At 53.7% G+C, this 27,969-nt stretch overlaps 2 protein-coding genes across 3 annotated transcripts in view; one reads left to right on the forward strand and one right to left on the reverse strand.

Annotated features, from left to right (window-relative positions):
• The window catches only part of PPIL2 (peptidylprolyl isomerase like 2), a 32,314-nt gene extending 9,256 nt beyond the window's left edge, over positions 1–23,058 (forward strand). For both annotated transcript variants that reach the window (XM_072599680.1, XM_072599681.1), the window contains 13 exons: positions 3,526–3,615; positions 4,249–4,324; positions 4,638–4,798; positions 5,970–6,045; positions 8,239–8,345; positions 14,085–14,174; positions 14,860–14,893; positions 18,411–18,528; positions 21,047–21,103; positions 21,302–21,374; positions 22,105–22,167; positions 22,254–22,393; positions 22,803–23,058. In XM_072599680.1, the coding sequence (XP_072455781.1) occupies positions 3,526–3,615; positions 4,249–4,324; positions 4,638–4,798; positions 5,970–6,045; positions 8,239–8,345; positions 14,085–14,174; positions 14,860–14,893; positions 18,411–18,528; positions 21,047–21,103; positions 21,302–21,374; positions 22,105–22,167; positions 22,254–22,393; positions 22,803–22,896 (1,179 nt within the window). In that variant the 3' untranslated portion in view covers positions 22,897–23,058. The remainder of the gene's footprint in view (positions 1–3,525; positions 3,616–4,248; positions 4,325–4,637; positions 4,799–5,969; positions 6,046–8,238; positions 8,346–14,084; positions 14,175–14,859; positions 14,894–18,410; positions 18,529–21,046; positions 21,104–21,301; positions 21,375–22,104; positions 22,168–22,253; positions 22,394–22,802) is intronic.
• Positions 23,059–24,132: 1,074 nt separating this feature from the next.
• Positions 24,133–27,969, reverse strand: part of YPEL1 (yippee like 1) — a 39,279-nt gene continuing 35,442 nt past the window's right edge. Inside the window, exon 5 of the mRNA XM_072599682.1 lies at positions 24,133–27,601. Within this exon, the coding sequence (XP_072455783.1) occupies positions 27,512–27,601 (90 nt within the window). The 3' untranslated portion in view covers positions 24,133–27,511. The remainder of the gene's footprint in view (positions 27,602–27,969) is intronic.

Genomic DNA, 27,969 nt, shown 5'->3' on the forward strand with positions numbered 1-27,969 from the left:
TGGAGTCAGGAAGACTTTGTGCCCCTGGGCAAGTCACTTAACGCTGCCTCAGTTTCCTCAGCTATAAAATGGGGATCATAATGGCACCTGCCTCCCAGAGTTGTGGGGATCAAATGAGATCCTATTTTTAAAGCACTTAACACAGTGCTGGGCACATAGGTGTTCAGTAAATGGTTGTTTCCTTCCTTGGTGTGGCTGCCTCCAGCAGGCACTGCTACATGGATGCCATCCTTGGTGATTCCCGGGCAGAACTCATGTTATTGAGAAATGCAGTGGTTGTTTTATACCTGTGAGGAGGTCTGGGGGAAGCTCAGAACCCACCTACATTGTGGCATATTGGAAGGAGGACAGAGAAGCCTGTGTTGGAGTTTCTCTTCTGCCCTCTCTGAACCTCAGTTTCCTTGTCTGTAAATGGGCCAATAGTCCTGACCCTCTCTCCCTCATGAGGCTGCTGGGAAGAGAGCTCTGTTACGTGCTGAGGCCCTGTTCAGAGAAGAGATGTGACTTGTGTCACAGGCACACATCAATCTAAGCTGGAGAATTGTGGCCCTTGCAGCTCCCGCTCTGGGCGTCCCAGGGACCCCCTGCCCACCTCAGCGTACCCTCGGCACTTTTGCCTTTGGAGCCGTTCCTTTGTGAAGTCTGCATCTTCTGGAGAAACTATACATATGTCCAGGAAGGGCTCTTGGTATTTTGGGGCAGTTGTTTGTGTTAAAGCAGCCGCTTCCTGCTGCTGTGGTCTCGGAGCATTCGTGTTCCGGGTGGTTCTTTGTCCTCGATGGCTTGTTCGGACAGTATGCATAGCGAGGTGGGAGCCGAAGGACCCCTGACACGTTGTGGAGAGCTGGGGAGATGGGCCAGGAGTGCCCAGCCTGGAAAGACCTCTCTGAACTGATGCAAAGCGAAGTGAGCGGAGCCAGGACGACGCTGTACGCCATGTGATGCTCGGCTGGGAATGACGTAGCTCTTCTCAGCAGTACAAAGATCCAAGATGATTCCAGCGGACGGATGCTGACAAATGTGCGCCATTGCAGAGAGGACTGATGCTGAATGAATACATACCAAAATGCGCTCTTTTTCTCTCGTCCATTTTTTCTTTTAGTTGAGTCTTCTTGTACAGAACAACTAATAAGGAAACATTTTACATAATCGCACACGTATGACCTGTGTCTGATCGCTGCTGTCTCAGGGACAGAGAGTTTGGAGCTCAGATCTTTAAAGAAAAACGTTAAAAAATTAGAAGAGAAAAAGGAAGTGTGGAGAACCGTGTTCAGATCTGCCTGAGGGCCCCTCTAGGGCTGTGTGTGAGGGGATCCGTGTGAAGCCTCTGCCCCGGAGCCACTCCGTCCAGTCATGGCATTCCAGCGTGACGAGCCTCCGTGACCTCCTCATCGGCATGGGCCTCGTGATCCCTGCACTGCCTCCCTGCTTTGTGGGATAATTGTGAGGGGAGAGCTTGGGGATCCACAGAATGCACGGTGGATGAGAGACGCACGTGTGCACCGTGAGTGTGCACTGTGAATGAGGCGTAGGCACAGCGTGGGTGAGAGATGCGCCACGGATCAGACACACAGATGGGATGTGTGATGGATGAGAGACGCACACACCGCAGATGAGACACGTGTGCACCGTGAATGTGCACTGTGAATGAGGCATAGGCACAGCATGGGTGAGAGATGCGCCACGGATCAGACATACAGATGAGACGTGTGATGGATGAGACACAGGTGCACCATAGATGACATTGCAGATGGAACACGTGTGCACCGGGAATGTGCACTGTGAATGAGGCATAGGCACAGCATGGGTGAGAGATGCGCCACGGATCAGACACACAGATGAGACACGTGTGCACCGTGAATGTGCACTGTGAATGAGGCATAGGCACAGCATGGGTGAGAGATGCACCACGGATCAGACACACAGATGAGACACATGTGCACCGTGAATGTGCACACTGAATGAGGCGTAGGCACAGCGTGGGTGAGAGATGCGCCACGGATCAGACACACATGAGACGTGTGATGGATGAGACACAGGTGCACCATAGATGACACTGCAGATGGGACACGTGTGCACCGTGAATGTGCACTGTGAATGAGGCATAGGCACAGCATGGATGAGAGATGCACCACGGATCAGACACACAGATGAGACGTGTGATGGATGAGAGACGCACACACCGCAGATGAGACACGTGTGCACCGTGAATGTGCACTGTGAATGAGGCATAGGCACAGCATGGGTGAGAGATGCACCACGGATCAGACATACAGATGAGACGTGTGATGGATGAGACACAGGTGCACCATAGATGACACACTGCAGATGGGACACGTGTGCAGCGTGAATGTGCACACTGAATGAGGCATAGGCACAGCATGGATGAGAGATGCACCACAGATCAGACATACAGATGAGACATGTGTGATGGATGAGACACAGGTGCACCATAGATGACACTGCAGATGGGACACGTGTGCAGCGTGAATGTGCACACTGAATGAGGCATAGGCACAGCATGGATGAGAGATGCACCATGGATCAGACACACAGATGAGACGTGTGATGGATGAGAGACGCACACACCGCAGATGAGACACGTGTGCACCGTGAATGTGCACTGTGAATGAGACATAGGCACAGCATGGGTGAGAGATGCACCATGGATCAGACATACAGATGAGACGTGTGATGGATGAGACACAGGTGCACCATAGATGACACACTGCAGATGGGACACATGTGCACCGTGAATGTGCACTGCGAATGAGGCATAGGCACAGCATGGATGAGAGATGCGCCATGGATCAGACACACAGATGAGACATGTGTGATGGATGAGACACAGGTGCACCATAGATGACACTGCAGGTGGGACACGTGTGCACCGTGAATGTGCACTGTGAATGAGGCATAGGCACAGCATGGGTGAGAGATGCACCATGGATCAGACATACAGATGAGACGTGTGATGGATGAGACACAGGTGCACCATAGATGACACTGCAGATGGGACACATGTGCGTTGTGGATGTGTACCATAATATGAGTGAGATGTGGGCACAGCATGAATGAGAGACACACGCCGTGGATGAGACACACAGATGAGATGTGCATGATGGATGAGATGCACTGTGAATGAAGGAGGGATGAGCCACTGATGAGACCCATGTACAGCAGGTGTTGACTCGGGCAGCAGACTGTCCTAGCACCCATCAGGCTCGGCCTCCTGGTAACACTTTCTTTTGGCCCCAGCAGCCTCTGGAGGCCTCTCCCTGAGGTGTGTGGGAGTTGGGAACACAGAACTGAAGGTTGGTCTGTGTCACCCACTGTTTGCCCTCTGAGAGCTTAAGTTCTGCTGGGGGTGGGAGTGGGCTCGGGTGAAGAAAATGCACATGAAGGTGCTGAAGAGCGAGGCCCGTGCAGGGAGGTCAGTTGAAGGAGGAATCCTGGCAGGCCTCCTGGAGGGGATGGGGATGGATGGGCTTGTGTGACCTTCCCTGATCTGTGCCATTGTCTCAGGCTGTAGAGCAGCTGAACATCAAAACCAAGAACTTCAAAGACCTGCTGACGGACGAGCCCTTTTCCCGCCAGGACATCCTGACGCTGCAGGTAAGCGCCTCCCTCCCTCCCTCCCTCCTTCTGTTTGGGACCATTGGTCCCAGCCCCTCCAGTGGCTTGGAGGGAGGCCTTGCTGGAGTCACTGTCAGTGGGCCCTGGCTCCTGTGCAGGCCAGCTTGGAACTGTGATGGGGGCTGGAGAAAGCGTGTGGTCTCTCATCTGTGTTCTGTGTTCGTTTCATGTGTGCGTCAGCCCCTCCCCCTTATAACAGCAGATCCGTGAGGGCAGGGGGCAGGGCATCTATGTCTCTGTCACCCCAGCAGCTGGTAGGTACCCCACTAGGTGTCAGTCTGCTCATTGTGGCAGAGGGCATATGACTTGGGAGTTAAGGCCTGAATCCTCCCTGAAAGCTGGGAATGGGTCTTGCGATCTCTAAGCACAGCCCCGCCTGCCCCCACCCTGCCCCTGTCCTCTGACATGGGACTGGCAGAGATGGAGAAGTGGAGAAATTGGATCAGGCTGTGGAGGCCAGAATACAGAGTCTGGACCTGGGCAGGTGGGGGGGTACCAGAGGTCATCCTGCATTTAGAGGCCCCATCCCTCAGAGGAGGATGAGTGCCTGGTCAGAGTGCACCTGATCTCTTCCTCCCCTCAGGGGCTCATGTTTCTCTTGTTTCCCTACAGGATCCCACCAACCTGGACAAGTTTAATGTGGCCAACTTCTATCATGTTAAGAACAACCTGAGAGTCCTCGACCCAGGTGTGTGAGGGTGCCCCTTCTTGTCCCACCTTGGACTCCTTTGGTGCTTTTCAGGTTCCCATCAGCCCTGGGAGCAAGACATGTAAAAGGCCTCATCCCCATTTTACAGATGGCTTAGAGGGATTAAGTCAAAGTTGCACAGCAAGTGCTGTCCCAGAGGCTGGTGGTCTTTCCTTACACTGTGTGGCCTTGTGGGTAGCGAGGTCCCTGCATCTGGAGGTGTCCAGGTGGTGAAAGCCCTGGGGGAGACGGCTTCTAGGACAGAGACTACAGAGTCCACAGCATCACTCAAGGACATTCTGCTGTTTTGTAGATGAAGAGAAAGCCCGGCAGGACCCGGCATACTATCTGAAGAACACCAATGCTGAGACCCGGGAGACCTTGCAGGAGCTTTACAAAGACTTCAAGGGGGACGAGATCCTGGCCGCAACCATGAGGGCCCCAGAGAAGAAGAAGGTGGACAAGCTGAACGCGGTAAGGTGGAGGCTGGGGTACTTCTCATGTGATCACAGAGAAAGGTGCCGGGGCCTGGGCAGGAAAGAGGTCCCACTGCTGGCCTGTGGCACAGCTGGCCTGGGCCTGACCAGGACCCACGTCTGTCCAAGCTGTCGGGTACCTGGAGTCCTGCTCCTTCATATAATAGTTAGGGATTTTCATTGCCCCCAAGGCCAATTGCATGTTTGGCAAGGCCTCCCAGATGAGCAGCAGCCCTGCTCCTCTCCTGGTCCCTCAGCCCGGCCTGCCCAGCCTTCCGGGCCTGCCTTCTGCCTCAATTTTATTTCCTGGCCTTCTTCTTGCTTATTGTTGTGATTTTTCTGGCAGCTGACATGCCTGAACAGGCCTGTTCATTATAGATGATGCCACCCTAAAGATCTGGGGGCACCTTGCCTGTGCTGCATGATGGGCTCAGAGGGCATCCTGGTTTTCTGAGTGCTCGCAGCAGCAGAGAGTCCCAGCCTTGGGCATGGGGGCAGCAGCCATTGTTTCATGGTCGTCTGTGTTCCTTTTTTCTGCCGCTGCTGTGTATTCGCTGACCCCCTGCTGTCACCTCTGGGTCTGTTCCTTGCAGACATTTGAAGTTGTGGCAGGAAGGAGTCCCAGGGTCATCAAGGCTCAGAGATTTGTCTTAGAAGTTTCCTGTCCGTAGTATTTCCCACGCACTTTGTTTGTATTTAGTTGTACAGAACTTTAACAAATGTTCATGTGAAACATGGACCCTGGCCCCAAGTAATTCCATCTCCTTGTTCTGTTCACCTGGCTGCATGAGAAAGTGTGGGGTGCCTGGCTCCCTGTGGGTCTCAGTCAGGCCTTCCTGCCAAGCCTTGCCAGTGGCCTGGTAGCAGAGGGGAATCGTAAAATTTGTTCATTGGAAGCACTGGAATTCACCTTAGATCATCTAGTTCTACCTGCCCATTTTACAGGTGGAGAGGCTGAGGCTCGCTCGATGAGAGGCGGGGTGCCAACTTCTCGGGGCTCACATAGCCAGTGAGCACCAGAGCCAGGAGTCCATCCCTGGTCTCCTGTTCTGCCCACGCAGAAAGTCCACAAGGGCTTGTTGCTCTGAGGCCAGTGTCTAGCTTACATTGGTCACATCAGCTTGTCAAGGTCTCTCGGTTGACCCTGCCTCTGTTTCTCTTTCATCTAGGCTCATTATTCCACTGGGAAGGTCAGTGCCTCCTTCACCTCCACAGCCATGGTGCCCGAAACAACCCATGAAGCAGGTAGGTGCATGAACGCAGTGGGAGCGGCCATGCTGAGTTCTGCCCCCAGCACTGCAGGGGTCCAGGGAGGGACCGGCCCGGTGCTCAGCTGTAATGGGCACTGAGAAGTGTTTGGTGGGTGACCAGGGAAGGTCGAGGGGGCCACACTTTCTGTCCCATAGCATTGGCCATGGAGATGTGGGTGGGCTGGACTGATTTGGCATAAGAAAAGCTGCTGCTCATAAGACCTGTCCAGAAGCAGGCTGGGCTGGGCTGCTCCCTCCCCTGGCCTCTTTGATTGGGTCTAGACCTGGCCCAGCTGTCAGGGGACTTTGGACTAGGTGACCCCTTAGTCCCTGTACTTGCTGAGCATCTATGCAGGATGGGCACCCGTGACTGGACACCAAGGATCCTGCTGTGCAGGGACGGTGCCCTTAGTATCTCCAGCCCCATGGCACCTTGGCATCTCACTGAGCCCATCCTCTTCACCTTCAGTCTCCGCCACCATCCCCCTTCCCTCCCCTCTTCCTCCTTTCTGTCTAGGACCCTGAGGTCCTCCTGTCCTCTGGTCACCCATGTTCAGTGACTTGGCAATTCTCTCTCTGGAGGGGCCAGAGATCACCATCCTTGGCTCTCTCCCTGCCTTCTGTAGCCTGCCTGCCCTCCTCACAAGTGCCAGGCTGCCCTTCCTGAAACTCCACTCTGGCACTTGGGCTCCTCATGCTGCATATAAGCCCTCCACACACGGCCTTGCACCTCTCATCTCTGTGCTTCAGCTCTTGCAGTTCTCCCTGCCTGGTGTGCCCTCTCTCTGCACATTCAGCACCCTGCTCAGGTGCTGCCACTTACTGGAAGCCTGGCCCCAATGGTGTTGGTCCTTTGTGCTCTCCCTCCCTTGGCATACCTTGTTCTGTGGATATGTTTTGTGTTTTCTTCTCAGAGTACATAAAGTTCTGACTTTCCCCTGGCCCTGGCCCAAAGTCACGTGTCAGCTGAGTGGCAGATGTGGAATCAAACCCTTTGGCTGCCGTGTCTCATTTAATTATGTGCCACTCTGTCCCACATTCAGAATACCTAGATGTGGGTCTGCTACAAACCCATGCCTCTTTTTGACCCAGAACAGGGGAGGGGTCTTAGAACAGGGAATGTCAGGGCTGTGAAGGGCCTCAAAGATGATCTAATCCAATTCTCTTGAAGCCTGGAGATGGGCGGTGACTTTGCCCAGGCCACATGTAGCACTGGGGCTCTATCTTCTGAGTCCCCAGTCTTCCAGTAGCAGCCCTGAGCCACTGCACATACAACCTGTGCCTGCAGGCCAAACACATGTCCATGTTTCTCACGCACACACAAATATGCATGCCCAGATGTGTCATGTATCACACCAGTGTGTGTACATGGACATCGCACACACGGACATGCATGCAGAGGCATACTTGAACATACACATGCACACCCATGCCCACATACCTCCCCATCCTAGACTGTGTTTCAGGTGCAGAGCCCGCTATTTCCCTGGCTCTGTCACCACTGCCTAGCAGAAGTGGCAGCCAAGGTGAGGGGGGCAGCGCAGACCATCTCCTGGGCAGTCTGGCTTTTGGCAGAAGGCCAGCCGTGCTTCTCAGTACTCTCTTGGAGTGGTCAGGATCACAGCTGGGCAGGCTGAAACTGGCCTGGGTGGCCAGGGAAGATGTGGGCTTCCCTTCACTGGCCCAGCCCTGTTTGTCCAGGTTGAGTTACCCCAGATTTCTCCATGATTATGTCCTGAACACTTCTTCTAACAGAAGTGTGTCATGGCACACACAACTCTTCTGTCTTGTGTGACCCCATTTGTACATTAGATGAAGGACCTGGAGTTAATGCCCCCGGAAGAGCAGACCCTTAGCCTAGGGACACAAGACTCTGGGGGGTGTGGCCAGGCCGTCTGAAGCATCTGAGGGGCTCTACAGGGTTTGAGAGATGGATGGCACTAGGGCCAGGGGAGGGAGTTAGAAGAAGACAGGGTTAGGTCTGCATGGTGGGCATGCCTCCCTTGGCTGTGTGGCCCCTTTTTAGGGAAAGGTCTCTTTGGGGGAAGGGGGTGTGTCTGTAGTCTGGGACACAAGGAGAAACAGTTCCTCCATCGCTGGACTCGGCCTGCTTTGGGCGGCTCGCAGTATACAAAATAGCCCAGATGTGTCCCCGGCAATCCTTAATCAGACCTTTTTCTTGGGACAGCCGCCATTGATGATGACATTGTCCGGTATCGGTTCGTGAAGAAGAAGGGATATGTCCGGCTGCACACCAGCAAGGGGGACCTCAACTTGGAGCTGCACTGTGACATGGTTGGTGTGCCCTGGCATCTGAATTGGGGGAGAGCGGGCACCTTGGTTCTGGTCAACAGCTGCAGAATCTCCAGGGAGGGTGTTTTCTGGCTGCCGTGTTTTAGGACAGACCTAGAGAAACTGGAGGAGAAGGCAGCAGGGTGGAAAAAAGGGGCCTGTCATGTCTGGGCTCTGCACTGGCTGTGTGTACATGTGTGTGCCCAGTGCCCAGGCCTCCCTTAGAAGCCTGGTTTCAGCATGTCCTTCACTGGACCTCTGGCTGAGCCCTGGCTTACCACAGCCTCAGCCTGTTTCCCAAAGAGACCAAGCCCAGGTTTTTCCTGATCAGAGAATATTAGGATTATTTGGCTGCGGCTGTCACAGGAAATCTAGAGGTCAGAGGCTGGGGTAGTAGTGGCATGAACTTGGGTCTCTGAGGCCTGTTTCCACTACATTTCTGGGATCCCCATGCCAGCCTCCAGCACCAGGCCATAGAGAGCAGGGTCACTCTCTTTGCCTTCACCTGCTGGCTCCAGAGGGGCCCCATTGTGCATGGGGTGTGACCTTCTCTACTCAGAGACTCCCAGAGAGGGTGTGCACACTGCCTTGTGGCCGTCCGTTTGTAGGATATGAGAAGATGGAAGCAGAGAAAGAAGCTTGCACAGCTAGTGAGTGAGAGGCCAGGCCCAGACTCACATGCCCATGGGGAGCTTGTTTGCATTTCCTGGATCTTGGATGGTCCCAGACAAAGCCTTTCCTTAGTCATGTGGCCTCTTGAGGATCATCATGAAGAGAAGGCTTTTTAAAAATTTTGTTTTTTTCAATGAACCAAAGTATGTTTTCTCTCTTTTCCCATTCTGCCCATCTTTGAAAATCAAAACTCTCATCAGTATACACAGCCAAACCAAGCAAGTACCTGCACTGACCGCGTCGCAGACGGGCATGCTGTTCTCTGCCTCTGCCAGGCTTTGCATGGGGCCTGTGGCAGCATGGCCGGCCATTGTAGCTCCTCCATTTTCGTGGTTGTCGTATAACTGTCTCCCGGTTTTGCTCATCTCACTGCCTCATTTCACACAAGTCTTCCTAGGTTTTTCTGAAATTTCTTTCATCATGTCTTGAGGCACAAATAGTTTTCTATTGTCTTCCCATGACACCCTTTCAGTTCTGCCCCTTGTGATGGGCGCCATCTACTTTCTATTTCTTTGCCACAACACAGATCTCTGCCTGTGGGTCCTTTCTTGTCTCCTGGATCTCTCCAGGATGCTGGGCCTAGTAGATATCTCTGGCATGTCAAGGACATGACAGGTCCAAGATGTTTGGGGCACAGCTTTCTGTGCCTGCCCAGAATGACTATAGAGGAGATGCCTTTTCTGCCTGGGGGAGCCGCTGGCCTGCTGTGTTCTCCCCTCTGTTCTCCAGGGCTCCTTACTCAGTAAGTAAGATGGCAGGCTGAGGACAGAACTCAGACTCTTTTCCTGGACAGACACTGAGCCTGAGGCCCAGAATGTTGGGGAATCAAGGTAGGCCCACTTCCCAGTGGGGCACCTCCTGGCTGCCGTCCCTGGTTCTGAGGACAGAGGGTCTGACTGTGATGTGCGTTTGAGGGGCAGAACTTGGAGATCTTGTCTCCCCAGTCCTCTTTGAAGCCTTGCTTAATCCATCCCTCGGTATGATGGAAGTGTTTTCTTCCTCATCTGATCTCAGAGCAGTTGTCCCCTGTCTTACACACTTTTCATATTTTCAGCCAGTAAACGTTGATCAGAGCGCATGTTTCATCCCTCCTATAAACTGTGAACTCCTGGTAGGCTGGGGGATTTTAAAAGGGACTTTAGGAAAACAGCCTCGGCCTTCACGTCAGCCATCAGGCATCACAGCCTGGCCTTGTCTATGTGGACCAGAGGTTCCTAAGTAAGAGAAGATGGGATTCGTCCTTCCTACCTTGGGTTCAGGCAAGTGCCCTCCCAGCAAGGAGGGGGATGGGACCACCATCTGGTGATGATGTCATGCTACCAGATACAGATGGATGGAGGAGGCACTTCTGCTATTTTTGTCTTGTCTCTCCTTGCGAAAGGATAGAGAAACTCTCCACTCACCCTGGGACTCCAGAACAGGAACCTTCCCCGAGTTACTCAGGAAGAGATGGAAGGACCGGGCACAAGATTCTCCTCAGTGACCACAGGGCTGGACATGGAGTGTCAGAGTCGCAGATCTGGAAAGGACATTAGAACATGGTGGGTTAGAGCTAAGAAGGATGGTGGAACAGGGGATGTCAGACTCAGGGCTGGGAGGGGCCTGAGAACAGGGGATGTCAAGGCTGGGAAGGGCTTTAGAGCCCTGACTAGAATCTCAAAGATGATGGAGGTCTCAATGATCTTCCCAGCAGGGTGTGATCTTGTACTTGCTAGAGACTTTATGTCCCTTTTCAGAAAGAAGGAAAAAAAAGTGGTTTGACTTTGATTCCTGACAGAATCCCAGGATGCACTAAAGGGATGGTTTGTCCTCATCGAGGGAGGACATCCTGCTCTGTAAGATCCACTGGTCCAGGCACCTTGTCACAAGTAGAAGGGAGGGGACTCTAGCATCTGCTTTATTAGGTTCTGAGATTTCTGTGTGGCACCTGGTAGAGTCCGTCAGGATTATGGTGGCTAGGAGTTGGGAGAACAGAACGGAGTCGGGATGCTGAGGGAAGGCCGGGCAGACGAGACGTCTCCAGTGAGCTGGGCCCAGCGCAGGTGTAACCTGTGGCAGCCTCCTCAGGCCACTGGCTGGCATGAGGTGGAGAGGGACGGCTAAACCCTTGCATGACAGAATTGGGATCCAGAAAGATCTTGGCAGGCAAGAATCATGGGCTAAAATGAATGAGACTCTATTTATCCCAACTGGATTTCAGACACGAAACCTTCAAAAAGCCAACCATCCCAGTAGAGCATGGGGTGGGGCATAGGAAGGGCTCATGCCCTTCACAGATGGGGAAACCAAGGCCCCAGGCCTGAAGGTTCCAGTCTGTGGGCACACAGCACCTGGCTGTCTCTGGAGGATGTCAGGGGGAGGCTGACGGGGACCACATTTGTCATCGGAGTTTTTCATTCTGACATCCTGCGATTCTTTGAGCCTTGTCCTAGCCATGTGGCCTTGGAGTTAGCAAGCGCTGGGTTCATATCCCACCTCTGACACCACCTGTGGAATCTCGAGCCTGCTCTTTCCCCTCTCAATTCCTCAGTATCTTCATCTGCAAAATGGACCCCTCTGTTGTGAAGCTCCAGTGGGAATGTTTGCAGCAGATATGTGTGTACCCCAGCAGGGTCTGCTCTGGTTAGTTCTCAAGTCTTTTGGTTCTGGTGTTGTGGGATGGGTAGGTAAAAACTACACTCTCCCTGCAGGTGGCCCAGCAACCCCTCCTGTTAGGCAGCAGGGGGCACAGGTGGGAAGCATGGAGCCAGGGTTACTTGGCAACCACGTACCTGCCTTGGTGCCTGTGGCTGCCATGGGAACAGCCTGGGAGGATGGCCAAAGCCTAAGCTCTGCCTCACCAGATGGCAGACGGGAGCTCTCTGTGAGCTGCCAACAATGCACTGGCACAGGGCTGAGCGAGGCACGTGTTTGGTGACTGTCAGAGCTGGAGTGGGCCTTTCGATCATAGGTCATGGGGTATCTGGGCTGGGAAGGCCTTGGAAGGGAGAATGACTGATGTCAGAGTGGGCAGGGCCCTTCAAGGTCATCGGTTTGACAAAAGAGGAAACTGAAGCCCAGGGTGAGCAGTTGGAGTCAGAAGGCTTGAGGAAAGTGGCTCGGCAGGGAATCCAAGGCTCTTCTCCTGGTGTGCTTTGCCTCCTACTCCAGCCTTTTCTGTTTTTAAAAAATACATTGGTGCCGTCTGTCTTGCCATCCGTGATTAGATGCCCGTGACAAAGACTGTGAAGCTGTGATGCAGCTGCGGGATCTGGCCCTACCCTAAGTTGGGGACACCTGTTCTGTCCTCTGCTCTCTCAGATTTCATTGATGTTCTGCTGCCCTGAGTTGGAAATGCTTTGAGAGATCTTTTCGTTTACATTGTGTTTGTTTCATTGAGTCTGTGATGGTGCTTTGCATCAGTGCCTTCGAATCCTCTCATGCTTCTCCAGCCTCCTCATCCTCATCCTTTCTCTCTATTCTGTCTCCTAACGCACATCCATCGGTCCCTTCTCTGAACTTAGAGTCTTCTGGAGGTGCTTAGCACACACCACAGGTGCTTCCTCTGGCCGGCTGGCCAGTCATTCCTCTGCCAAAGACTCTGCCAACTGTACGCATCCTGCCAGGGGCAGCCACTCAGTTTCCTGTCCTTTGTACCACACCAAGGGTGGCTGTAGAGTTTGCTGGGTCTGGGATCTTTTGTTCCTGTCTTGGAGCTCTTTGGGGCATATGCCCACCTCTGTGCCTTTGCCCTGGCTGTCACCCTTGCCTCCTTCCCTCGGCCTCCTGTCAGCTCCTATTTCCTTCAGGACTCGGCTCAATCACCTTCTTTAGTACAGAACCTCCCCTAATTATGCCGAGTTTCTAGTGCCTCCCTCCCTAATTTCCTTAGACTTTTCTCATATATATTTACGTGAGTGTAATGTCCTTGAGAGTTGGGACTGTCTTGGCCCTTTTTGTATCCCCAGTGCTTAGCACAGGGCCTGCGTGTGGTACGTGCTTAATTAGTGTTGGTGAGGTCCTTGGGGGCAAGCAGAGACTGTTTCATTCTTGCCCCTAGCACACAGGCCAGCACGTAGTAGGTGCTCAGTCAGCCATACTCAGTGCTTGGTCAGTAGTGGAGTTTCTTGGTTAAAGGATGGGGAGGCCAGGTTGGTCCCTTTGTTGGTATACATTCTGATGGACATCCAGGAGGGTCAGAATGCCTCCGAGCTCCACCAGCAGTGCATGCTGAATGCACTCTGTATTTCTCTAAGGAAGGGTATTGTACTGCACTGTGATTGTGGGACCCAGCTGCAGAATGGCCACTGTGGGCAGACTAAGGATTCTGGGGCTGGTATGTCCCCAGCTTGACTGATGGTGTACACCCCCACCACAAAGGAAGGAAGAACTTTCTGGACTTAGGAAGGGAGTCTGTTCCTGGGGGATCCATCCCTTTCTCTTTAGTGAAAAGTCATGTTTTAATAGCAAAGGACAAACTTCAAGCCCTTAGTCGTGGTTGTCTCATGTTTTCTTGTGACAGGGTCTTCAGAAATAACAGTCCTCCAGATGCTGGCTGTCTTTTTGATTTGTTCAAGAGGGGAAAGGGTTGGAGTGGCAAGTGGGGAGTCCTGCATCGTTGGAGTGGGCTGGCAAAGGGCTAGAGGGGAGCCCTGGTCAGTTAAGGCCTTACAGATCCTAAGATCCTTAGAGCTCTTGAGTCCAAACCTCTTACTTTGCAGAGGCCCACGAGAGGCATGCAGCTTGTGTTGGAGGAGGATTGGAGCTCATGTGTTCTTGACTTTCAGGCTCTCTTGCTTCTCTAGTGCAGACACCCCCCCCCCCCCATTTTACAGATGACGAGCTCAGAAAGTGACTTGTCCAGGGTCACACAAATAGTAATGCTTGAGAGCTCAGGTTCCAACTCCAGCCCCTAGACTCCTGCACCAAGGGCTTTCCCTGAGTAGGGCCTCAGTTTCCTCTTCCGTAACATGGGGGTCCCAACCTCCCAGGATGGTTTTCAGCAGAAAGCATGTGGGAAGCCTTGGAGCTCCTGGGAGTCCGGAGCTCTGACGCCCACAGCTCAGCCTGAGGTGTTTGGCTTGTTTGTAGACTCCCAGAACATGTGAAAACTTCATCAAGCTCTGCAGGAAGAATTACTACAACGGGACCATCTTCCACCGGTCCATTCGAAACTTTGTGGTGAGTATTACTGAGTGGTCAGGGGGAGGGCACAGCACGGTGCCATTGTTCTCAGAAGGCTCTAGACTTCCATTTCAGGCTCCCCTGGGCCCCTCTGGGCCTCACTTTCCATGTTTGTCCAGTGGGTGAGTCTAATGGCCCTTCCTGCTCATGGGGATGATTGCCTGAGTCAGGGAAATGGGTCTGTGACTCATTAAGCCACAGGCATTCTTAGGATTCTAACAGACCTTTCTCCAGTCATTTATATGGGAAGCAGGGGGAAGAGGTTCTGATTGTGCAGGCCAAGGATACGGCTCGAACGGGGCCATCATCGGCCTCTGCTGCTTGCGAGCTGGGTGGCTGTGGATGTGTCATTGCCTCTCTAGGCCTCAGTTTCTTCATCTGTAAAATGGAGGTGGGGGGGGCTTCTGAGGTCCCTTTTGTCTGGACCCAATGAGGTTGTCCCCACCTGCGGGGGCTCAGGAGGTGGAGGGCCTTGATGACTCCCTCCTCGGATAACCTTGGCCTTGGTTCTGTGTGAGCATCCAGGATGACAGATTGTCCTTCTCCCCACCTGTCCCTGCTCCAAGGAGTGTGGATGCCCCCTGAAGGCAGGAACCAGGTCAGTGCTGAGCCCTGGCCTCTTTTCCCTGTCCTCTGTGCTCATCTCCTGACATTTTGTCCCCTCCTTCTCCCTTCTCTCTAGATCCAGGGTGGGGACCCCACCGGCACAGGAACAGGTAAGAATCTACGGTTTGTTTGTGAGCTCAGGCATTCCTTCAGTGCCCTTTTCTTTCACAGAGCCCGTCTTCAGTCCCGTGGCCCCTGGGGCCCAGTCTGTGGTGCAGAGGGATTGTTGCTAAGAGTGGTGAGGCTTTGCCAGAGCCTCCTTCCAATGGCTGGCTGAGCCTGAAGGCAGGCTGCTGTTTAGTAGGGCAGGAGGCCAGTTTGTCCCTGTGATACTGTCCCTGCATTGTCTCCAGTAACCTGAGGGCCAAATGTTTTGGCTGCCATCCCAGGCCAGTCAGATCTATGCCAGTCATGGCGGAGCTAGCTAGGGATCAGAACTTGGTGGGCCTCTGGGCAGCCAAGCAGAGGGAGTGTCCTGAGTCAGAACAGAACCAGGCACCAGGGCAGGAAAGCATGAAACCAAGTGGTGGTCAGGGGCTGGCCACACAGGGGCCACACGGGGTGCAGAGTTAGGGGTGACGATAGAAGGACTGAGACTGGGGTAACTGGAGCCCATGCGTGCAGTAGCCAGGCCAGAGGCTCCAGCTGCAGAATCCCAGAGTCAATGAAGCTTCCCCTCCCTCTCTGCCATAGGTAGATGGCAGGGAGCCCTCTCCACCAAGGAGAACTGTCCCAGGGTATCGTGGGCCACCACGGGAGGCAGAGGGGTCCCCATTGTTTGTAGGGGAGATGGCGCTCAGGGATGGGTCTGACTGGAGGCCCCTGAGCTCCCTGAGTGCTCTTCGAGTGTAATGCTGTAAGCCCCAGTCAGCGCTCATCTCCAGGGAGGGAGCTAGGGGGTGCCATAGTACAGTGTTGGGTCTTGGGTCAGGAGATCTGAGTTCAAATCCTGCCTCAGACACTTGTCATGACCCCTGACATGACTTAGCCACCGTTTGCCTCAGGTTCCTCATCTGCGAAATGAGAGTAAATGGAGTTATGAGGAGCAAATGAGATGCTAATTGTACCGCACTGGGCACACAGTAAGTGATTTGTAAATGCTAGTTATTAATCTGGTCATGTGACCCTGGGCAAGTCCCTTCATAGCTGCTTGCCTCCGTTTCCTTATCTGTAAGTGGGGGTTATAATAGTACTTCCCCCTGATGGATACGTTGGGGTCTATGGGATGTTAGGGAGCATCAGCACCTCTGCTGTGAGGGCTGTCCAGCCCTTTTCAGGGTTGCTTATCCACTATTCAGCTCTCCCCTGTGGTTCCAAGAAGCCATAGCACACACCACGGCCACACACTGATAAACTGCCTCGGCAGATGATCTAGACCAGGCAGGAGGTAAGGCCACGGTGGAGGTCGGGGGGGGGTGGGGATTGGAGGGGTGAAGGCCTGCCTCAAACATGTGAAGCCTTCCCCCCGCAGAATGGGCAGATGAGAACAACCAAGAAAGTGGCTGGAGCTTAGAGCTTGGTCAGATAGCCAAGGCCATCCCCCCACCCTGGGCCATCCCCAGATGTCCTGACGTTTATCCTGCCACTGGATTTTGATGAGTCAGGAAGAGAAAGTGAGGCTGATGACTGCGGCTTGGCCTCACTTCAGTGATTCATGTGTGATGAGGGACAAAGCACAGGAAGACAGCCACCTCTCCGTGGCTGTTGGGAGGGGATCCAGTGAGAGTGGACAATACACAGCAGCCACTTAAGAAAGGCTCGTACCAGAGCCCAGACTGAGGGTGTCCCCAGTGACTCCACAGACTTCGTGCATGTTACGATGTTGTCATCTCCATTGTACAAATGAGGACACTGAGTTTCAGACTGGTGAAGTGACCTCCTCCAGAAATAGTGGGGACAGTGTTTGACCTTGGGCCCAGCTCTCTGTCTCTCTGTACTGTCCCTCTTGGTGATCTCAGCAGCTTCCAAGGATTGAATCATCATCTCTTGAAGCATTCTCTGATATCCTTGTGTCCCCCTAACCTCCCTCCTGACCCTCAGTCTCCCACCTGCCTTTTGGCATTTTTAATTTGATGTCCCTTCTCTAACTTTGAACTCATGTCCAAAACTGGACTCGTCATCTTTCTCCCCAAACCCTCCCCACTCATAACTTTTCCTACTGTTGGAGACACTGTCCTCCTCCTGGTTGCCTGGGTTTAAAACCTGGGATTCATCCTCAACCCCTCCCTCTCTATGCTCTGTATCCAGTCTTTTGATTCTACTTAGCCACATTTCTTGTGTGTGCCCCTCTGCCCCTGCCCACGCCTTGGTGCAGGCTCTCATTGTCCTCACCCGCTGGGGGTCTGCCTGCCTCCACTCTCTCCCCTCTTTGGTCCATCCTTCATTCAGCCACCAAAGGGATTTTCCTAAAGTGCAGGTCTGACCATCACAGCTCCTTCCTCAGTACTCTCCAGTGGCTCCCTATGGCCTCCAGGAGCATCCACCTTCAAGGTCCTTCATGACCTGACCCCTCCTGCCTTTCCAGTCTTCTTACCCTTACTCCTGCCATCAATGACCCGGTCTCCTGGCAGGGCCCATCCCTCAGCACTGAGCATTCTCTGGCTGTGCCCCATGCCTTGAATGATCTCCCTCCTGTGCCCTGACCACTGACCTCCCTGGCTTCCTTTAAGGCCCAACTAAAATCGCATCTTCTATAGGAAGCCTTCCCTAACCCCTCTGAATCCCAGTGTCTTCCATTTGTGTATTTTTGTTGTTCAGTTGTGTCTGACTCTCTGTGACCCCATTTGGGGTTTCCTTGGCAGAGATACTGGAGTGGTTTGTCATTTCCTTCTCCAGCTCATCTTACAGATGAGGAAACTGAGGCAAAAAAGAAGTGACTTGCCCAGGGTCATACAGCTAGAAAGTGTCTCAGGCAGGATTTGAACTCAGGAAGATGAGTCTTTGTGACTCCAGACCTGGCACTCTGCACTGTGGTGCCCCCTGGCAGTTTTGTGTCTTAACTCTCATTTGAGTTTCCTCCTCTGGCAAGCAAGGCATGTGAGGAAGGACTTTATGAAAGCGTCTGCCAGAATAATCCAGTGAGCATGGGTCTCACTGCAGTTTGCTGTGGCTGCCTAGTGCTTCTCAGCTGGGATTTTTGAGTTCTTCCAGGTTTCCCTTGTTCTCTGTCCCTGCCAAACTGGCTCACTTACTGTCTGTCCTCAGATTCAGTTTCCCATCCTTTCCCTCCCCACTCTTGTACAGGCCATTGCTGTGTTTAGAGAGTGCATGTTCCAGCTGGTTTAACCTGCAAAGCCTTGGCATGTGGGCCCTGCAGCGCACTGCTTGTTCTGGGCAGACATGACCAGGGCATTGAATTCCCTGGAGGGTGACATCAGGCACCTGGGCTGAGGCATTAACTTCAGATTCAGGGCTGAGCATCTGAGCTCTCAGTGAGGCCTTGGGGTAGAAGGCAGGCCTGGTCCGTGGGGGGTCCGAGGGAAGTCAGAGGAGGTTTCCTGGGTAACTCCTGCTGGTGTGGAGGCCTGTGAGGGTGTTGGGCCTCAGGCCTGGCAGCTGTCCCCACCCCTCCCTCTGGGGCTAGCCCAGCTCACCCTCCTCCCTGGCATTTGTGTTCTTGTCTTTCAGGGGGTGAGTCCTACTGGGGGAAGCCCTTCAGAGATGAGTTCCGGCCCAACCTGTCGCACACAGGCCGAGGCATCCTCAGCATGGCCAACTCTGGGCCCAACTGCAACAAATCCCAGTTGTGAGTTCTAGACCTTTGGGCAGGGGCAGGGGGATGGGTGGGTCACCTTCCTGGCTCTGCCCAAGGATGGTTCTGGTGGGCAGCAGGGCTGCCCCTCCTTCCTTCATTGAGTCACAGGCTGGGCTCTTGAGGGTATTCAAGCCCACCCCATCTAAAGAATTCCTCTGAAACATCTCAGATAAGACCTGCCAACCTCTGCCCAAAGACCTGGAGTAGGGAGCCCAGCCCTTCTTGAGGCAGTCCATCCAATGTGATTTTAAGTGAGCCTCAATCAGCTGCCCACTACTGTTCTGGCTCTGCCCTCTGGGGCCTCCCGCAGAGCAAGGCCTACTCCCCCCTTCTCCAGACCAGATGTGCCCAGTTCCTTCATTTGATGGTCCTAGAATGTGGATGCCAGGCTCTCCCTGATCACAGCACGGCATTGGTGCCTTTCTTAACCAATCCCCTGGCTGGGGTCTGACCAGGCAAGAGGGCGCTGGGAACCTTGCTTCCCATGTTCTAAATGCTAGCGACCTTTCAGGGTAATCTGAGGCAGCATCGGCTTTCTTGGCAGCTAGACTCCACATCTGACTCACTAGGCCCCAGAAATCCTCTCCATCCCCCACCCCCCAGCCTCATCTTCTCAGCCTCTGGCTTTGGGCCCCTGCCCCAAGCAGTGTCCCAGCTCAGCCATTCCCCACCTGTGCAACCTTGCCAGGGAAATGAGGGCTCATGCTCAGAGAGGCTGGCACTGTCCCAGCTCAGGAGCCTGGGGCTCTGACTCCTCTCGACCTATTGAATGTGGCCTAAGTGATTGGAGGTTCATTCCAGCTCTGACATTCTCTGCCTCTGTCCCAGTTTAGCCTTCCTCGGTGGGAATACAGGCCTGATTGTTTGTGAATGCACAAAGCCTAGTCTGTGTGGGCCCCGGTGGGGTGTGGTACTGCCTCATGCAGATGGACAGGGCAGGGGGAGTGTGGGAAGTCTCACTGGGTCCAGAGGGATGTGGAGGGCCTGGAGGAAGGCAGGGCCTTGCTCAGGGTCACCCAGCTCTGAAATCCAGGCCAGAGCCTCCCATCTGGCCTTCTGGCTCCAAACATGGCAGTTTGAACAAGAAAAGTTATTACTTGGGTTGATAATGACCTGATAGGGGAGCTGCCCACTTCAGGGCTCACCTTCATCTGACCCAAACTCCTTTTCCTGTATCTGGAATGTTCCCTTTCACTGGAGGGGCCTTATGGGAGCTGCCCAAGAGGGTCTGAGCAGTCCCCTCCAGCCACACCCTCACCCCTCCCTGCCCACCTTGACCATCCTGCACAGAAGCTCACCAGGCACCCTGCGGAGAGGAAAGGAAAATGTGGCCATGGAGGGCCAGTCATGTGGAGCCCAGATGCTGGGGAGCCAAAAATCTGGAAGCTGTTGGGAGAAGGATTGGACCTGTTCTGTGTGGGCCCAGGGCAGAGCAGGGGCCCTGGGGAGAAGGCTGGACCTGGGCTTCCCCCCATCCTACAGTGAGGCCCAGTGACCACTTCATGGAACAGCCTCTGTGACTGTCAGAACTTCTGGGATTCTGGATTGAGGGTCTAGAGAGCCAGGCGTGTATGGCCAGGGTCTTGCAGCCCGTTAATGGGAGAAGCCCAACAAGGAAGCTCAGTCACTGGCCCCAAGGCCAGCAGGGTCCCCAGGGTCCTTCCCACTTTGAGTTGCCTCTTTTTGTTGGAATTCCATCTCAGAGTCCTTCCTTGGGGGATTAGGGGCAGGAACATCCAGCAGGCCCAGACCTCTTGGAGCCCCAGAGCCCAGGGCAGCCCACAGCTGGGGGAGGGGGCAACAGGGCCCGGAGCTGGAAGGCAATTTCAGAGGTGTCTGGTCCAGTCCTGCCTCACCTCAGCATCCAGTCATGGGGGATCTCCTGCCTCATTCTTTGGGATTGTTCTGTATTTGCAGATTCTCCCGTTGGGCTAAAATCGGCCTGGCTGATGTGTGATCAAGGCTCCTTCCTCATTAGTGGGCAGGGTAGCCCAAAGCAAGCTGCAGTTGGGAAATGGCTTCTTCAAGAGGGGGCGCCAAGATCAAGAGGCTTATATGCATTAGTCATCAGGAAAAAAATACTAACGTTTGTTAGCCCCAGAATTTTCCAGAATGCCTATTTAGACATTGAGGGTCCCTAAGGGCTGCTTGAATTCAGTGGCTTTCACGGTTGGCACCAGGAGGGTGCACCTCAGGCTCTTGGAGGGCCTGCGCCCTCACTTAAAGCCCTGTGGAGAGGCCTGGCTTGAACTGGGCAGTATGGGAGCTAAGCTACCGCCCCTTCCCCATGCTCCTGGCTCTGCCTTCTGGGCCAGCTCCCTCTGATAGCCTCCTTCAGTTGTCTAAAGATAGCTGTCGTGTTCCCTCCCCAGATCTCCCATGCTTGTGGTGGGGGAGCCCCGCTCTGGGCTGTACCCCTGGGGGGTGGGGGCTGCTCTGGGCTGGGCCCTCCTGAGGGGTCGGGGGAGCACCTCCCTGCTGAGGCTTACAACCTGCCTCTTCTCTCTAGTTTTATCACTTTTCGGTCATGTGCTTACCTGGACAAGAAGCACACCGTCTTCGGAAGGTAAGAGAAGTCTTTCTTGGATGAGCCTATCCTAGGGGGCAGGGTCTGCCCTCCCCACCCAATCCCCAGCTTTAGTTCAGCATGCTCCTCATTCAGACCAATTGCACCTCATGGGGTCTGGGTACCGCTGATGGGGGGGACACCATGTAGCTGTCACCCCTCCCTGCCCTTCCATAGCCTTCCCTCCTTCCCCTGCAGAGTTGTTGGTGGCTTTGACACCCTCACAGCCTTGGAGAACGTGGAGAGTGATCCCAAAACCGACCGGCCCAAGGTAACGGGAACCCCTCATGGCATTGGTGGGCAGAGCGCTCTCTTTGGAATTGGGACTGGACTTGATTTTGTTCCTCCTTGTTTTTGCCTCGGTGGCCTGGCCTCGTACTGGGGACCAGGCTGCATCCTCTCATCCTCATGCCTCTTCTCTGGTGGAATCCTAGGGTTTTGACCATTCATTCCCCCCTCATCCCTGTTCTCTGCACCTGGCCTCCCACATGAGCTCCCCCTTCTAGCAGGTGTGTGTGGCAGGGTTGATCTTTGCCAGAAGGAGGGATCCCTTGTCATGTGAGGTGAGGGGAGGGTATGTGAGTGATGGGAGCTCTGGGTGAACGGCCTCAGCTTGGACAGTGAGCTAGGATGTGGGGTCTCCACTGAGAGGTGGGGATGAGCTTTGAGAGGCAGTGAGGACCCAGCCAGGCTTCTGTAGCACATTTATGATGGTTTCCAGACTCTCCCTGCTTTGTTCAGCAGTGGAGCTGGGGGATTAGTGATCCAGGGCAAGGACAGAGCTGAGTGGGCTGAGGAAGCCACCCCCCAGCCCAGCACACTGGCCCAGAAGGGCGCTGGGACCGGGGTCTGAGGCCCTGAAGCCAGTGTTCCTGGGCACGGATGAGGCTGGACCCTTTGGGAAGTTGTTCCTCACACTCCATCCTCAGGCACTGCTGTCCCCAGGCCTCAGCCCAGTGCCCAGCAGTCAACTGCCCTTCACCAGGCTCTTTCTTCCCCAGGAGGAGATTCGAATTGAATCTGCCACAGTCTTTGTGGATCCGTATGAGGAGGCTGATGCCCAGGTGAGGCCCAGACCCACCCAGCCACCACCCCGCCCCCTCCCCTGCCAGGACTACTGGGAGCTCATGGAATCCCTGCCTTGTTGCAGGTTGCTCAAGAACGGGAGAAGACCAGACTGGAGGAGGAGGCCCCCAAGGTGAAGGCCGGATCAGCCCCGTCAAAGTCAGAGAGTTCAGGGCCTCGGGCTTACCGGCAGGGAGTGGGCAAATACATCTCCCCCGAAGTCACGTGAGTGTCCCTTTGGCAGGCCATCCATCCCAGGGGAGGGTCCATTGGGATGGAGGCCAGGCCTGCCACGAGGGTCTGGAGGACCTCAGGCCCCAGCTGGCTTTGGGGGGCGGGGGGAGCAGGACGAGGCATTCCAAGGATCTCAGGATGTGTGGGGATGGCTGGAAAGCAGTGACTTTGTTCAGAAGCTGTCTGTTGTTCCCTTCCTGATGAGGGGCTGGCAGAGAAGCTGAGCTTGTCTTGGCAAGAAGGGGCCAGGGGAGTGCTGAGCTTGGCCGCTTCAGATCAGAGACTCAGGGACTGGGCCTGCACCCCAGGACCAAGGAGTCTGTGGGGGGGATGGGCCGACCTGGACCTGGGGAGGCTTTCCCTGCGGCCTGGTCAGTGGGTCTTTCCCTTCTGGTCACAGGAAACGAGCCGCAGAGGAGGAGCCCTCAACCAGTGCTGCCATAGCCGTCAAAAAGAAACCCAGCCGGGGCTTTGGGGACTTCAGCTCCTGGTGAAGTCCTCAGCCAGGATGCCCTCTGGAGACAGAGGCAGTTCAGGGCCACTGGCAGGGCCAAGCTTTGGCTCCAGGGGGTGGGATCAGGGAAAGGTCTTTGTGGAACTGCCAGTTTGGGGAAGGGGGGGGGGGAAGTCAGCCTGAAATAAAGAGGCTTTTTTTTAATATGTGTCCTTGCCTGCTCTCTGCCCCATATCATGGGATCTCCAGGGCCAGAGTTACTGTGCCCACAGTCATCCATGACAAACTTGGTTCTGGCTGGAATGGACACACAGCCAAAGAGCCAGATCTTGCTGCATGATGTTCACGGTCCTCAGAGAGCTAAAAGCCAGAATGCTGCTCTAGAACCTTGCAGGGATTTAAGGTCAGGCTGGAGATGGGGCTTCTAAAATAAAAGTCCACTTTGCAGCCAGAAAAGATCCAGAAGTCCTAGTGGACCACAAGCCCCAAATATGTCAGTCGTCTGCATGACATGGCAGTGATAAAAACCCACTCCATCCCAGGCCCCTGTGGAAGGCCCATGCAGGTGACCAGGCTGTCTCTGCCCAGGCAGCTCAAACCACTGTCCAGGAATCAAGAAGGAAGTGGGTGGTGAGCTGGAGGGTAGGGGCAGCAGTGTGGGGTTGGACGACCTTGTCCAGCCTCCTGAGCAATGAAGGCTGTCAAATGGGCCGGCCTGCCTTGGGAGGGGGGGGGAGTCCCTCCCTGGACATCTCAAGCAAACCCCACATGACCCAAGGAGAGGAATGTCACAATCTCTAGTCCGGATGGAATGAGCCCCAGTGTCCAGGAATGGGGCCCAAGGTGTCATGGGTTCCATGTGCCCCCAGGTCCCCTTGAGTCCTGTGCCCCATTACCTGGTCATGAGCCAGGCTGGCCCAGAGGAGCAGAACTGCTCTGATGGGGTCCCAAACTCTTCCATGTGTGGGGTGCAGCTTGAGTGTGCCTGTCCAGGACCTGAGGGGCAGAATTCAGGGCCCCTCCCGCCCCACCCACCGTAATCTGTGATTGAGAGCTGAGTGCTTCAGGGGGCCTGGAAGAGAGGCAATGTGGGGGGCAAAGGAGTGGGCCAGGCCCTGGTCAGACACACTGGGGTTCAAGTGTTCCATGAGCATGCTGGCTGCAGGCCATTTGCCCTGTTTCTGGGTTCCAGGCAGCTGCTGTTAATATTGTTACAGAGGGGACCTTGCACCCATAAAATAGGTCAAAAAAAAGTTACTGACCAAATAAAGTGTCATTATGTGTTACCAAAAGCTTTATTTTGATATCTGAAATAACAGATCCTTTCAAGCATGACCTCAAACAAAGGATGCTCGATACCCACAGAACTGGTTGACGCTACAGGAGAGGAGGAAGCTTTTGTTAAAAAAAAAAAAAGTGTTTCATAATGTTACAACCCAAAGTTACAGCAGGGAAGGAATCCAACATTCTAGGCCTTTGGGTCACTGGAAATGCCCAATCCTGTGGCAGCTATTCCATGTCCTGAGTGTAAAGGGGCAGCCCCACAGAAAGGCTGCCACCATGACCACAGCCTGCAGCTTCCGGCGATTCTGGGGATATCCAGGAGCCAATGGGGCAAGCAGACCACCAGGGGGGATAGCCACAGGCTACCCCTTTCCATTAGGCAAATGCATTGTAAAAAAATATGAGCCCCAACCCAAGTCCCCAAGGCAAAACGTTCCCCAGACCCTGGGTTGCAAGGTTCCCATAAGCACCAAGGTTATACAAATGCACCATGTCAGGAACGTTGCCACAAATTTGGCCAAAAGGGATGTCTCAAACCGGTTCTGATCTATCGAGAGATGAAAGGGACGTGTGTTTTATTTTTCCCCCAAGATAGAAAAATACTGCTTCTAAGAGAACTGACTCAAAGCAAGCTTAGGAACCAAACCTACTGGGCAAGGATCTTGTGCCAAACGCCACAGCCCTCATTGTTCTCCAAGGAAGGACGAGGAAGACATCACTTTCCAGTAAACCCAAGACTTGAGACGCTGAGAGTTGTGCAGTTAGAAGGCCAGGAAGCTTCCTGGTGCTCATCAAGTCCTTAAAAAAACATTCCTGTACACATCAGAATTTGCTGGTGCTTCCTTAGCTGGCAGTACAAGGAGGAGGCTAGTGCCCGGCAAGGTGTTAACACCAACAAGAAACTGGAAAAGTTGCGGGCTCGATTATAAAAGCAAGTCAGTGTTATGACCAATAGTAAAGTATGTGTGTGTGCGCGTGTGTGTGTGCGCGTGTGTGTGCATGTGTACTACAGAAATGGACAGTACAAGTCACAAAAGTGCTCACGGTGGAGGGGAATTAAACTCACTCAGAACGTATATAATAACTTTAAATATAATCTTAATATATATCCAAAAATTGGTTAGAAGAAAACACATAGTAAAATTCTCTCTTCAAGTAAAGTTAAAATATTTTTTGAAAGCAGGCTCAGTAACCAGACTGGCCTCTTTCCCAAATCCCCAGAATCAGGATGCTCCCTCCGCCCGAATCCCCCATCAGCCTTCTGTGCTCCCTCCCTGGAACAGAATCTTCTCCAAGTCTCCCCAGGAGTGGGAAAGGCAAGGCAAGAAAACGCCAGGATTCATTAGTGTTAATTACTCCTCTCCCCACACCAGTCAATAAACTGAGATCTAATGGGTTTCTCAGATTGGGAGAGACACTGAAGGCAGCTGCACGGGTCATCTCAGAGCTTCATAACATGGTGACAAGAGAATCCAGGTCATTGAGCCCTAAACATTTTAATATATTCTGAAATATGAACAAATGTACTGAAAACCAGGCTGCACGGGCACCTGAGTGCCAGCCAGTCCATCCTGATACATCGAGAGCTTTAAAAGATTTTGCTGAATAATTTTCCTTACATCAAAAATTCGAGTGTTTCTTTAAGACGGTGGATGTCTCCGATATCTGGCTGGACACCTAAGCTAGCTTGTTTAGCATGCTCCCAGTCAGAAATAAGCAACAGACCATCCAGGCTGGGAGCTATCTGCAAGGCCATGGCAGCTGATGACCTTTGCAGGTTGTATGATTGGCCCCCAAACGTCTGACCACAAGGTCAAAGGGACCAAGCATCTCTCTCCCAACCTCTGTGTCACTAGCTCAGGGGGTTAGAATGGGCATTGATTTGGTGGAATGGAAAGAATCCAACCTATGAAAGCACATTTGGCCAGGGCTACCCCATAACTGGGCACTCTTTGCCCTGCCTCCCCCTGAGCTACTCAGAATTGATTCCTCCAAGAACTAAGGGCGGTCCAAACCACTCTCCCCCTCCCCCTTACTTGCACAGGATTTGCAAAAGGCCCACACTCCCAGAAGACTGGGCAAGGCCCTTCCTAAACCAGGCATTTGGAGCTGCCTTCCTTTCCTGGCATCCAATGAGATCAAATGCTCAAGGCGCTGGGAAGGACTGGGATCAGGGCAGCCCCAGAAGCAAAGGCTTCAGACAAAAGTGGAACAATCACAGCCCAGGTCCGCGGGTGGGGGGGCTTCTGGACTTGGGGCCATCTCCCCAAAGAAGGGCGGGCAGCGGGAGGAAAGGAACACAGGAGCTGAGCGGGGCGGGAGACTTTCCTTGCAGAATCTCACCCACAGACTGTGAAGAGCCTCAAGAAATGGGCCTGTTTCCATCAATCCAGTTTCAAAGCAGCTGGAGAGAGCAGGAGCAGGAGGAGGGGGAGGGAAAGGGGTGACATCATATTAACTTTATTAGAAAACGCTTCAGGGGATGATTTATCCAGCAAACCAAACACCCTTTTTATTTAGTTTTTAAACTAAATTGTAATTTAAACTTTCGAAGAAAATGAAAATGAACAATCCTCAAGTACTTATAAAGGGTTTCCTATCTAGTCTGGCCCCGTTCCTATGTAAAAATAATCATCTTTGTTCAAGTACACCAAGAGTAAAAGATTAACGCAAGCTTTTGTTGCTTTTTTCCCTTTGCTTTTTCCAGTGCATTAAACTCTGCCACCAGGAGGAGCCAGCCAGGGAACAGGTCAGCACCCTGGCGCTCCCATGCCAGCTATGGCATCAGTATTCTAATGGAGCCGGTGCGCCATGGTGGCGCCCTCTCTGGTTCGGCGGGGAGTGGCTTGGGACGTCTCTTGGAACAAGGCGGATAATTCCACTAAATACATTTCCTTGGTAATAGCCTATATAAAATGCAACCAATATCCTCTGCATCGGGGGTGGGGGCGGGGGCGGGGTTTGAACGAAAAACTGAACCAAAATGAAGAGAAGGCGGCCTGTGAGGCCAGCGCTCCACGGGAAGGACTGGCCAGGAGCTCGGCTGCCTGCGGCTGGCCCTGTGGCTGCACTCTCAGGGGGGGTGTCAGCCTCATCCTGAGCCCTTTCACTGCCCTGTCCCTGCCCCGTCCCAGACACTTCAGGCCACTTCCTGTTGGTGAGGCCAGGTGTGTCTTAGGAACAAGCTCGAATAGCACAAGGTCACAGTAAGAAGTGACCAGGACAGGGAATCCCCACTTAGTTCATTTGACCAGAGAGGTTTGGAAAAGTCCACTGGAAACCCCAGGTGACAACTGCTGGGCCGCCTTCCCGTCAGAGGTCCGAGCTGGCACAGGCTGTGGGCCAGGGGGGCTCCGGGGCCTGCCCTCCGCTTACTCCCAACCATTGTCCTTGATCATGTGAGCTAACTCGATGATGAACTTCCCCTCCTTGTACTTCTGACTGCTCTCAAAGGCATGTTCCTGGACAGGAGAAAGGAAGACAGGAAGGTTGGGGCCACAAGTCATCCACGTGTCCACCCTAGCAACTCACTACAAGAATACCAGCTGTCTCCATGGCTTTCCCCCTTACACTCCCTTACACCTGAAAAAAAGCCTTGGAAGCCTAAAGACTAAGATTACTCCCAATTTACAGAGCAGGAAACTGAGGCTCAGAGATCTAGGACAGGACAGATGTATCTGGAGTCAGGAGCCTGGGTTCAAGTTCCAGATTGGCCACTGACTTGCTCTGTGAGCCAAGTAAGTCTCTCTGGGCCTTGGCTTCCGCATCTATAAAAAGAGGATAAATAAACAAGCTGATCAACTCTTCCAACAGAAGCCCAATGGCCAGC

The sequence above is a fragment of the Notamacropus eugenii genome, chromosome 4 (genome assembly GCF_028372415.1).
Source record: "Notamacropus eugenii isolate mMacEug1 chromosome 4, mMacEug1.pri_v2, whole genome shotgun sequence".
In the NCBI taxonomy this organism is placed as follows: Eukaryota; Metazoa; Chordata; class Mammalia; order Diprotodontia; family Macropodidae; genus Notamacropus; species Notamacropus eugenii.